Below are 12,648 nucleotides of genomic sequence, written 5' to 3'. Positions count from 1 at the left end.
CTATGAGGTAGCTACTGCAGAGGATTCCACCTATAAAGAAAAGTAAGAAATGATAGAAAGGGAATTTAGAATATAGATGATGAAAACAATGAAGGAAATGATGGAAAATAACCAAAAGGAAATCCAAAAACATAATCAAATAAAAGATGAACAATATGAAGAATACAGAAAGGATATAGCAGAGCTGAAGAAACTGAAGCAGTCAATTAAGGAACTTAAAGATGCAACAGAAACTATCAACAACAAATTGGAACATGCAAAAGAAAAAATCTCAGAGGTAGAGGACAAAGCTCTTGAGATATCTCAGATACTTAAAGAAGCAGAAAAGAAGAGGGAGAAAGCAGAACATTCACTGTCTGAATTGTGGGACTATATGAAGCATTCAAACATAGAAGTTATAGGTATTCCAGAAGGGGGAGGAAGAACGCCCCAAGGGAATGGAAGCCATCCTTGAGAATCTTATAAATGAAAATTTCCCAAATATCACCAAAGATTCTGACACACTCCTTTCAGAGGAATATTGGACCCCAGGCTGCCTCAACTCTAACTGAGCTTCTCCAAGACATATTGTGATGAACGTGTCCAAAGTCAAGACAAAACAGAAGATTTTTCACACTGCCAAGAGTAAGTGCTAGTTGACCTACAGAGGCAAATCCATCAGGGTGACTGCAGACTTCTCTAATGAAATTTTCCAAGCTAGAAGACAATGGTCATCTACCTTTGATCTACTTAAATAGGACAATTTCCAGCCCAGAATTCTATATCCTGCTAAGCTAAGCTTTAAAATTGACAGAGAAATTAAATCATTTACTGATATACAAACATTGAGGAAACTCACCACAATAAAACCAGCTTTACAGGAAATACTTCAATCCATTCTACACACTGACCATCACAATGGATCAACAGCAAAGTAAGAACTCAGAAATTAAAGGACAGAACCTAACTTCCACCTTTTCCATGATGCAAAAGATAAAACTAAACAATGGACTCTCACAAAATAAGATGAATAGAACATTCCCACCCTTATCGATTATCTCAATAATGTCACTGGCTTGAATTCCCCACTGAAGAGGCATAGATTGGCTGACTGGATTAAAAAACACAAGCCATCCATTTGCTGTCTGCAGGAAATACACATAGCTTCAAAAGACAAATTAAAACTCCACGTTAAAGGTTGGAAGCCTATTATTCTGGCAAACAAAAATCAGAAGAAAAGAAGAGTTGCAATCTTATTTTCAGATGCATGTGGATTTAAAGCAACTAAAGCCAAAAAAGACAAAGATGTTCTCTTTATATTGGTCAAGGGAAAAATAACAAGAAGACATTTCAATTCAATTCAATTTTAGAATATTTCAATTCTGAATATTACTGCACCCAATTTAAATGCTCCCAGATTCTTGAAACAGACATTACTCAGTCTGAGCAATTACAATATCCTATAATACCATAACAACAGGGGACATTAATACTCCTCTTACAGAGCTGGACAGATCCTCTAAACAGAAATTAAACAAAGATATAAGGGACTTAAATGAGACCCTAGAGCAACTGTGCTTGATACACACATATAGAGCACTCCATTCCAAAGATAAAGAATATACATTCTTCTCATCATGCCATGGAACATTCTCCAAAATTGATCATAACTTAGGACACAAAAAATAAACCTCAGCAGAATCAAGGAATTGAAATTTTACCTTGTATCTTCTCAGACCACAAGGCACTAAAGGTGGAACTCAACTCCAACAAAAACGTTCAACCCCACACAAAGGCACAGAAATTAAACAATTTTCTGTTGAATAACAGTGGGTACAGGAAGAAATAAAAGAGGAAATCATTCACTTCCTAGAGCACAACAACAATGAAGATACAAGCTACCAAAACCTGTGGGATACTGCAAAAGCAGTATTGAGAGGAAAATTTATCGCTTTAGATAACTACATTTGAAAAACAGAAAGAGAGCGCATCAACAAACTTGCAAGCCATATTATGGAATTGGAAAAAGAAGAACAATCTAAACCCAAACCCAGCAGAAGAAAATAAATATCCAAAATTAAATCAGAGATCAACGAAATTAAAAACAAAATAATCATTCATAAAATTAATGAAACAAGGGGTTGGCCTTTTAAAAAATAAATACAATGCATGAACCTTTGGCCAGACTAACTAGAAACAGAAAAGTAACATCTCTAGTAACTTCAATCAGAAATGATAAAGGAGAAATAACAACTGATGCCACAGAGATACAAGAGATCATCCCTGGAACCACAAGGCTGTCCTCTGACACTATTACTATTGAACATAGTGCTGGAGGTTCTAGCCAATACAATTAGGCAAGACAAGGAAATAAAGGGCATCCAAATGGGAGCAGAGGAGGTCAAACTCTCCCTTTTTCCTGAAGATATGATCTTATACTTAATGAACCCCAAAGACTCAAACACAGACTCCTAGAAGTCACCAAAAAATTAAATAATGTCTAAGGATATAAAGTCGATGTCCACAAGTCAGTAGCCTTTGTATATGCCAATAAAAGCCAAGAGGAGAGGCTAATTAAGGACACAACTCCCTTCACCATAGCTTCAATCAAAATGAAATACCTAGGAATAAACCTAACAAAGGAGGTGAAAGACCTCTATAATGAAAATTATTAAACTCTAAGAAAGGAAATAGCAGACGATATTAAGAAATGGAAGAACATACCATGCTCATGGCTGAGAAGAATCAACATTGTTAAAATATCCATACTTCCCAAAGCAATCTACCTATTCAATGCCATCCTTATTAAAATAACAACATCATACTTTCAAGCTTTGGAAGAAATGATTCTGCGTTTTGTATGAAGCCAGAAAATACCCTGTATAGCTAAGGCAGTCCTTAGTAATAAAAACAAAGCAGGGAGCATCACCATACCAGACTTTAGGCTGTACTACAAGGCCATAGTGGTCAAGACAACATGGCACTGGCACAAAAATAGAGACATAGACATTTGGAATCGAATAGAAAACCAGGAAATGAAACTAACATCTTACAACCACCTAATCTTAGATAAACCAAACCAGAGCATACCTTGGGGAAAAGACTTCCTATTCAATAAAAGGTGTTGGGGGAACGGGATATCCACATGTAAAAGACTGAAACTAGACCCACACCTTTCCCCACCAACAAAAATTAGTTCAAGATGGATAAAGGACTTAAATGTAAGGCATGAAACAATAAAAATCCTCAAAGAAAGTATAGGAAAAACACTGGAAGACATTGGCCTGGGGAAAGACTTCATGAAGACGACTACTGTGGCAATTGCAACAACTACAAAAATAAACAAATAGGACTGAATTAAACTGAGAAGCTTCTGTACAGCTAAGGAGACAACAACCAAAGCAAATAGACAACCTATACAATGGGAAAGGATATTTGCATATTTTGAAGCAGACAAAAACTTGATAACTAGTATCTATAGAGAAGTCAAATTAATCCACATGAAAAAATCCAACAATCCCATATATCAATGGGCAAGAGACATGAATAGAACCTTCTCTAAGGAAGACAGACGAATGGCTAACAAATATATGAAAAAATCCTCATCATCCCTAATTATTAGACAAATGCAAATCAAAACCACCCTGAGATACTATCTAACCCCTGTGAGAATGGCCCACATCACAAAATCTCAAAACTGCAGATGCTAGCATGGATGTGGAGAGAACGGAACACTTTGACACTGCTGGTGAGACTGCAAACTAATACAACCTTTTTGGAAGGAAGTATGGAGAACCCTCAAAGAACTCAAGCTAAACCTCCCATTTGATCCTGCAATTCCATTACGGGGCATCCACTCAGAAGGAAAAAGAAATCCTTTTATCATAAGGACACTTGCACTAAACTGTTTATTGCAGCTCAATTTACAATCACCAAAATATCAGCCTAAATGCCCACCAACCCAGGAATGGATTAACAAGCTGTGGTATATGTATACCATGGAATGCTATTCAGCCATTAAAAAAAATGGAGAGTTCACTGTCTTTGTATTCACATGGATGAAAGTGGAGCACATTATTCTTAGTAAAGTATCACCAGAATGGAGAAGCATGAATCCTATGTACTCAATTTTGATATGAGGACAATTAATGACAAGGGGTGGGGGTGAGCAGAGAGAGGAAGAAGGAGGGAGGAGGGGGGAAGGGATTAGCAGAGAGAGGGAAGGAGGGAGGGAGGAGGGGTCTTGGTGTGTGCCACACTTTCGGGGGTCAGGACATGATTGTAAGAGGGACTTTACCTAACAAATGCAGTCAGTGAAACCTGGTTTCTTGTAGCCTCAGTGAATCCCCAACAATAAATTTTTTAAAAAAAGATGCCTGCCTCATCCTGTGGCTTGCCTTTTTTGCTTCTTAGTCATGTCTTTTGAAAATCTTAATTATTAAGATCCGAAATTCTAGTTGTTAATTCTTTGTCAGTTACATGTGCCACTAGTGTCCTCTCCAGGTCAGTGGCTTATCTTTGTTTCTTTTTTGTTAATGGGGACTTGTGTAAACAGAACTTTTTCATTTTCGGTTTGAATGGATTCAATATTATCAATCCTTTTCTTTTGTAGTTTATACATTTGAGTTTTATTTATTTATTTTTAATTTTATTATTATTTTGAGACAGAGTCTCATTTGTCACCCTTGGTAGAGTGCCATGCCATCACAGCTCACAGCAACCTCAAACTCTTGGGCTGAAAAGATTCTTTCGCCTCAGCCTCCCAAGTAGCTGGGACTACGGGTACCTGCCACCATGCCCAGCTATTTTTAGAAATGGGGTCTTCCTCTGGCTCAGGCTGGTCTCTAACCTGTGAGCTCAAGCAGTCCACCTGCCTTGGCTTCCCAGAGTGCTGGGGCTATAGGTCTGAGCTTGTGAGCCACTGCACCTGCCACAAGTGCCTTTTTTATAAAATGTCTCTTTTCCTTTGGGTAAATAGCTAGTAGAGGGATTGCAGGATCATATGGTAGGTCTACTTTTAATTCTTTGAGGAATCTTCACACTAATTTGGGGGTTTATTTAAGAAATCCTTCTTTAGCCTGTGGACTAAAAGTTTTGTAATACAATTTTATAATATATATTGCCAGGATTTGCTTCTGGCACCACTTGTCAGGGGCCCGGGACTGGCCAGGTCTTGGGCCTGGCTTAGGTAGCTTCCGGATGTGGACTACTAAGCTACTTTGCTCAGGAACAGTTTCTCTTAGGTTTTTGAGGGCTATCTACTTTAGCTGGAGAGACATAGAGAGTCTTAGAGAAAGTAAAGCAGTCTTCTTAGAAGATAGATATTAGTCTTTAGTAGAGCTTGGTAATCTTCAGCAGAGAGATGCCATGCTGGCCTTCTGCAGGCAGGAGAGGAGACAGAGTCAGAGTAAGCGTGTCCGTGATGGAACGTGCATGCCTCCCATCTGCCTACTCCTCCAGCCTAATATAAGGCTGAGCTCGTGCCCCTCAACACCACAGGTGTAGAGACTGCCAATTCACCAATGCTCTCATCTCGCGAGCTCTCATGCTTGCCAGAACTAAATCTCCCTCCATGCCCTTTTCACCAAGGTGTTCCATTACACGTATTTCTTATAACTCTCACTCCTCCTAGCCATAAGCTGTACAGGCTGCTACATTTCCCCCCTTTTTTATATACAAACAAAATAATTTTTAATGTGGTAAGGGCAGTTCTTCCTGTTATCTATCCCTTTTCTTCCTAGGCAAAAGATGGTAATTGTCAGAGTTCAGAATTCCAGGTATAGGCTCTTTAAATGAGGAAGCCCAATACAGATGTAAACTATTAGCAGCTGCTAGGGGAAAATGATGATTGTCATGTTAATTCTCTTAAAGGTCCTTTTAAACTGAGAAAATCTTTGCTGAGAGAATTTACCATTTCTTTAACTGTAGGAACATTCCTTTGATATTTACTTAATGGACAAACAAAAGATAATGCTCTCCTTGTAATCTTTGCAAGCAAGGATTTTTCTCTTGCTATTCCAAAGGTTTTGCTACTCATGTGCCTAAATCCACAGTTCACAGATCTCAAAAGACTGTTTGTTACTCGCGGACTAATGGTTCCACACTTCACAGTTCCTCTCGTGGAACTGTTACTCATGGTCCAAAAGGTACCACCTTTCACAATTCCTCGATAGCAGAGATTTTCCTGCTTTCAAGCTGCTTGTCCAGGGAAATGTTTGCTAATTGATTCCAGACTCCTTTTTCAAATGGAGCTCCCTAACACAAAGGTGGTTTAACTTTTAGTTACTCTTCCTTCCCTTTGTTCTCACCTCTCATAGTCTTCTAAAGGCTTCACTTTCTTTCGAGTGTCTCTTTCGCCTTTGGGCTGTGTCCAGGCTCTTTAGCTGGACCCGGTTATAGTACACAGACGCTGATGAGAGGTCAGTTGCCCCTTCACCATGCAGGATAACCTAATATTCCACAAACATATGTAATCTAATTATCCTCCATCATCATCCATTGGTCTGGTTTAATTTCCTCAGTTTTACGCTGAGGAATCACAGGTCTAACCAAGCTGGAAGACTGCTCCCGTGGCATAGAATTGACTTATACTGATTTTCCGAGAATAGTTTGAAATGAAAATATTAAACTGTTTTTTCTTTCATTTACCAGTGAATTCTGGCCCAACTGATAATTTCCCTACAGTAAAGTTGTTTCATCTCTATCAAATTGATAACGGCATTTGTTTGCCCAGGGAAAGCCTTTTTTACACTTGGGATATACACCTGGAGGCTTACAGGCTCTTTGTTCCTTTTCTTTAGCAATCAACGTTCTTTTCCCTTTTAAACACTCTTTTCTCTATGGCCTAGCTTCCCACATTTATGGCATTTGATGTTAACTGGGGGATTTACCCTCTGATCTTCCAGGTGCCCAATTTGAGTTGTCATGTCAATATAGCATTTACCTGCTTCTACTATAGGATTCATCTGCTCTCTCAACTGTATTTCAACTTCTGTATCTCATTTTCCATGATTTTTCTCTACTGGCTTTTTTGGCCTTTTACTGTTTACAATCTTTCCTTTTCAATTCTTAGAACCTTTGGCTGCCTTAAAGAGACAGGAGCTCTTTCGCTGTTTCTTTTTACTCTGGAGTCTTAGTTGTTTTATGAAACTTCACTTCCTCTATTTCTTCACCAGCCTCAATCTACCTCACTTTTCTTTTTAAACAGAACTCTTAACTGCCAAAAAGGAATTTGGGCGTCAGTCTCTCAAAAGCTACTTCCTACTGGCATTGGGCGAAGATATATGGGAAAGGCAGTTGGAAGTTCTCTTCCCTAACTTAAACTCCTGCAACCTATTCCCAAACTTTTCTCTTTGCTGTTTTACCAAAGGCTTGTTTGCTAAAGGTTCCTATCTCCTAGTTCTATCTTTTCTCTTTCCCTCTTGTTTCAAGGCTTTTTTCTGCTTTTTTTTCCTCCAGCCACTTCACAGAAAAGGCTAAAGGATTTACCGGCTTTTTTCCCCCCACAGAAGAAGTAGTTAAAATTTGGAAAGAGGAAACGTAGGAAAGAAGAGGAAAAACCAAATGAGAAAGGCCGGCTATTGGCTAACTTTCTTAGCTATTTCGTTTCCCTCCAAATATTTCTATGTCTCTTCTCTTTTTCTTATTTGCTAAAACTTATTTCCCTCTCGGTCCGCATTCACTGAATCCTGCTCACAGCACCATTTGTTGGTGGCGTTCACTATCCTGCTTCCGGCACCACTTGTCAGGGGCCCGGGACTGGCCAGGTCTGGCCCGGCTTAGGTAGGTTCCGGATGCAGACCTCTAAGCTACCTTGCTCGGGAACAGTTTCTCTTAGGTTTTTGAGGGCTATCTACTTTAGCAGGAGAGAGAGAGAGTCTTAGAGAGAGTAAAGCAGTCTTCTTAGAACAGATAGATCTTGGCCTTTAGCAGAGCTTGGTAATCTTCAGCAGAGAGATGCCGTGCTGGCCTTCTGCAGGCAGGAGAGGAGACAGAGTCAGAGTAAGCGTGTCTGTGATAGAACGTGCATGCTTTTTGTCCGCCTTCTCCTCCAGCCTAAGATAAGGCTGAGCTCGTGCCTCTCAACACCACAGGTGTAGAAACTGCCAGTTCACCAATGCTCTCATCTCGCGAGCTCTCATTCTTGTTAGAACTAAATCTCCCTCCATGCCCTTTTCACCAAGGTGTTCCATTACAGGTATTTCTTATAACTCTCACTCCTCCTAGCCATAAGGTATACGGGCTGCTACAATATATCACATAGGGAGCTCAGTGTGTGTGTGTATGTATCTGTTATACTTTAAGCTTTAAAGATTTGCTTTTCACTTAGGTCTTTTATTTTATTATTGTTTTTATTTTGCGAGAGAGTTTCATTATGTTGCCCTTGGTAGAGTGCTGTGGCGTCATAGCTAATAGCAACCTCAAACTCTTGGGCTTAAGAAATTCTCTTGCCTCAACCTCCCAAGTAGCTAAAAATACAGGCGCCTGCCACAACACCCGGGTATTTTTCTATTGCACTTGTCATTCTTGTTTAGCTGCCCCAGCTTGGGTTTGAACCTGACACCCTCAGTGTATGTGTCCTGGTGCCCTAAGCACTGAGCTACAGGTACCGAGCCACGTACTTAGGTTTTTAGACATGTAACATTTTATTTTTATGTATGGTAAGGTAGGAATCTAATTCAACTTTTTTTATATGGATACTGTTCTCTCTCTCTTTTTTTTTTTCTTTTTGAGACAGAGTCTTACTATGTCACTCTGGGTAGAGTGCCATGGCGTCACAGCAACCTTCAGCTTTTGGGCTGAATCGATTCTGTTGCCTCAGCCTCCCAAGTGGCTGGCACTATAGGTGGTCACCACAAAGCCCAGCTATTTCTTTTGTTGTTGCAGGTGCTTAATTGGCCCGAACTGGGTTTGAACCTGCCACACTGGGGTATGTGCCCAGTGCTATAACCACTATACTACAGGTGCCAAGCCAGATACATTTTTCTTTTTAAGAGATAAGATGAAACTGTCACCCAGGCTACAGTGTAGTGGCATCATCATAGGTCACAGCAACCTGAAACTCCTGGGCTCAAGTGATCCTCTTACCTTGGCCTCCTGGGTAGCTGGTACTAAGGGGTGCACAACCATGCCAGAATAATTTTTTGATTTTCAGTAGAGACTAGGTCTTAGTCGTTCCCAGGCTGATCTGGAAGTCCTGAGCTCAAGGGATCCTCTCACATTACTTCGCAAAGTGCAGGGATTATAGGTATGACCCACCCACCCTCCACCCCCACCGCCCAGGGATACTGGGGGACCACTGTGTTTATCCGAGCATGGGCACACTGCGGACACCTAGAGAGGGCTGCTCTGTGGCTCTATAAGGCTAGCATAGGTGGGCCAGTGCCCAGCACCTCAGGCCTGACATGGCAAGGGAAGTGTTCGTTGGCGGTTCTGCCTGGATTTCTCAGCATTCCCGCAGGCTGTGGATGTTGGCAGCAGACAGCAGAGAGGAGCTCTTGGTGGGAGCTGATTGGTGACAGCCACCAGCCTTGGGTGAAGGGGTAGCAGACCCGGTAAACACAGGGCATCTCTCCCTCCTCAGAGGCCTTCCCAGATCCTGAACCCTGGCCATGGGCCCCGGGATGGCACCTCCCCTGCCAGTGCTGGGACCCTAGAGAGTTTTTCTAAGACATGCCACAGCCACCCCCAGCCTTCAGCATCCACCACACTGCTGAGCCTGACCCACTTGGACTGGCAGCCAGTCCCTGTGCCAGCACCAAGACGGTGAAAGAGTTGCTCATGGGTCAGGTGATCATCAGCTGTTTAGGGTAAATGTTTCTCGGGTCCTGGTGTACGTCTTTGGCTCCCTGGGGGTATTGTGTGCTGAGGGCTGAGCTCAGGGCTTTCAGCATCTTCATGACCGGAACCACCTAAACCTGACCCATCAGGCAGCTTCTCAACCTCCACCACACACACACCCCCTTTCTCCCTCCCAGCCTCCCAGGCCTCCATCGTTTATCACACCCCACTCTGTGTCCTCGTGGGCACATGATTTCCCCTCCCAGTGGTAGGTGAGGACGTGCCCTATCTGTCTCTGTGTCTGCATGGTTTCCCATAATGGAAAACACAAGATCCCATTCTTCCTGTTTGTGTTTCTTTGTTATTTTCTATATGGACTAATGTATTGGGAACACGTTGATCCAATGGCTACTGTGGACCAACACAATACCAAGGATATCTGCCCAAAGCAAATTCACCATTAGAGACTTCATATACTCTTTCTCTGTGGGAAACCGCCTCCCCCCAGAAATGCAGACCCCAAACCCGTTACTCCTCTCTATCCATGGGCCAATACAAGAAATCAGAGACGGCTCTAAGCCACTTCAGGAATTTTCCTGGCCCTCTTCATCTGCTCCCCTTCTGGTCTTTCCTAGTCTTTCTCTACTCAACTTGAGATCTTCTCCCGCTGCAACCCCCGACTCTGACCCTGGGTCTTTGAACCTGACATTTCTATATGACCTCCACCTCAGCCTTTCACTCTTAGATCTCCCCAATCCCTTATCCCTTTCATCTTTCAGGAACTTTTGAACAAATTTTTTACTTTTTTTTTTTTTTTTTGTCTGCACACACTGATGTTTATTATTTCCCCAGCTCCCTGGTGTTAAAGATGAAGGGTCGGGGAGGCTCTTGTCTAATTCTTCTTGTCCTAAATGCCAGCACCCTTGTGGCCCCTCCCATACCCTGAGTTATCAATCCTCTCTTTCTGTTCTGTGATGCCCTTGCCACTGTCATCCAATTGCTCCTCGTGGCTGCCAGTGTATTTGCTGGTGTCGCTGAGGCGGTCCACAGCACCCACCGTTGCAGCTTGGTAGAAACCAAAGAAAGGATTTGAGCCCAGTTCCTCCTCCTCCCTCAAGATGGCCCTGAGATCCATGGAACAAGTTCTCCCAGCTCTTCCTCTTCCTCGGGCGTGGGGCCGCTTCTCTTAGGTCCCAGAGCCACATGTAGGCAGGCGCCCTAGCCAGAGCCATGCACACCCAAGGGGAGGGAGTCCAGGGCATAGAGGGACGGTGGAGTTTTCTTTCTGTAGCAGACTTATTCTAACCAGGCTGCTGTGAGAGGATCTCATTCAGTGACCACCAGTGGTGGCTGGATTCTTGCCCTCCATGAGTTTAAAAATGTCCTCCAGGCCTTGGTCTGGGCTCTTTTCCTTGAAGCGCTTCTGGCTCAGTTCCTTCATTGCTTCTGTGAACTGCTGAAAGGTGATGGTTCCGGCATCCTTGGCTTTGACTTTGTTGAACACAGTGTCCACATCTGTGGAGGTGACCGTCTTGCCATCCGTGATGCCACAGTCCTGGCACAGCTTGGAGAAGTTCTTATTGTTTATTTCCGCGCCACTGCTTGAGGAGTCTCCGAGGACAGCGAACCGCTGGAATGTTTTCTCTGCTTCGGATGCCATGGTCAGCTAGAGGTTGGGGGTGGGCAGTGGGGGGGAGTGTCAGGAGGGAGGGGGGAAGGCAAAGGAGGACGGACAAGGAATGAGGATGAAGGTGAAGATTAAATCAGTGGGCAAGAGAAACAAATCCCCTTGTCCCTGCTGCCCCCTCCCCTGTTCCCCTCACCCCCATGCCACCTGCCACGACCACAACATAAGCCTCCCCTTCCCAGCACTGGGAATGCCAGGTGGATCCCAGGTCCTGACTCATCCCCCATTCCCCCACCACTTTTGTGTACCTAACAGTGGCCGGATGGTCTCTGACCCTTCCTCGCCTTCGTGTGTGTGCAGATATGTACAGGAGGCAGCTGGCTGGGGAGACTGGGTGGCAGTCAAGGAGTCAGAGGGGAGGCTAGGCAACCTTCTGTGACCTCAGCAATATTTATGTGACATCATTCCTGGCCTTAGCTTTAGCCCCTGCCTTGACATGAAGGCTATGTTAACCAGTTTGATGGAAGTGTTTTGGATTGTGTGTGAAAACCCCACACTGTACCCCAGAAGTGCATGAGGTCTTAGGGTCTCCCTACCATGCCTAGTGTACTGAAGCAGCTGAGAACCTTCTGACTTTTTCAGATGACCAAACTCCTTAAACACCCTCTCCCCAACTTTGCCCACCTACAGCAACTTCAATACCATTGACTGTGCTTGGGACACCTGTGAGTCCAGAAAATGTTAATATTTTATATAGGAAATGTATGTATTGAGTCGTAGCTTCTGTGTAACCGGGGGCAGTGACAATGTGGAGAGAAGACTCCAGGTGTGTCTGGCTGGTGGGTTTTGCCCAGAGGGTGTCCTGTGGTGACCCAGGAAGTCAGGGAGAGATTTCTGGACCCCACGAGGAGGACAGAAGCAGTGGAAATCTGGCAATGAGTGAGTGCTTGTATGTTCGGCCGGAGGCTGCCTTTAGCTGTACCTATAGCAAGACTGTAAGCAACAAGAGCCTTGCCTGGGAGCTGTTTTGGTTTTTCTGGACTGTTTTGGTTTTTGGGGACTGCAAACTAATACAAACTTTTTGGAAGGAAGTATGAAGAAACCTTAAAGAACTCAACCTAGCAAAAATAGAGAGGTAGATGTACGGAACAGAATAGAGAGCCAACAAATGAATCCAACTACTTACCGGTACCTGATCTTTGACAAGTCAATTAAGAACATCGACTGGGGAAAAGATTCCCTATTTAACAAATGGTGCTGGG

General features: G+C 43.1%; 1 protein-coding gene across 1 annotated transcript; it reads right to left on the bottom strand.

Annotated features, from left to right (window-relative positions):
* Nucleotides 1–10,666: 10,666 nt before the first annotated feature.
* Nucleotides 10,667–11,419, bottom strand: LOC100944565 (tubulin polymerization-promoting protein family member 2-like). Its single transcript, XM_012811308.1, has 2 exons — nucleotides 11,098–11,419; nucleotides 10,667–10,824 (listed from the first exon to the last, which is right to left on the bottom strand). Exons 1-2 carry the CDS (start codon nucleotides 11,417–11,419, stop codon nucleotides 10,667–10,669), a joined length of 480 nt encoding a protein of 159 aa, XP_012666762.1.
* Between the last annotated feature and the right edge of the window lie 1,229 nt (nucleotides 11,420–12,648).

This window comes from Otolemur garnettii, unplaced genomic scaffold (assembly GCF_000181295.1).
Source record: "Otolemur garnettii isolate 467f Iridium unplaced genomic scaffold, OtoGar3 scaffold00153, whole genome shotgun sequence".
NCBI classification, from domain to species: domain Eukaryota; kingdom Metazoa; phylum Chordata; class Mammalia; order Primates; family Galagidae; genus Otolemur; species Otolemur garnettii.
This window is presented reverse-complemented; position numbering and strand designations above follow the sequence as displayed.

What these genes read in the sequence shown, in the direction of transcription:
- LOC100944565 (XM_012811308.1), bottom strand. Translation starts at nt 11,419, where the DNA reads ATGGCATCCGAAGCAGAGAAAACATTCCAGCGGTTCGCTGTCCTCGGA. An exon ending in GAATCCAGCCACCACTGGTG is followed by an intron (nt 10,825 to 11,097) that starts GTCACTGAATGA and finishes GTTTCTACCAAG; the next exon opens with CTGCAACGGTGGGTGCTGTG.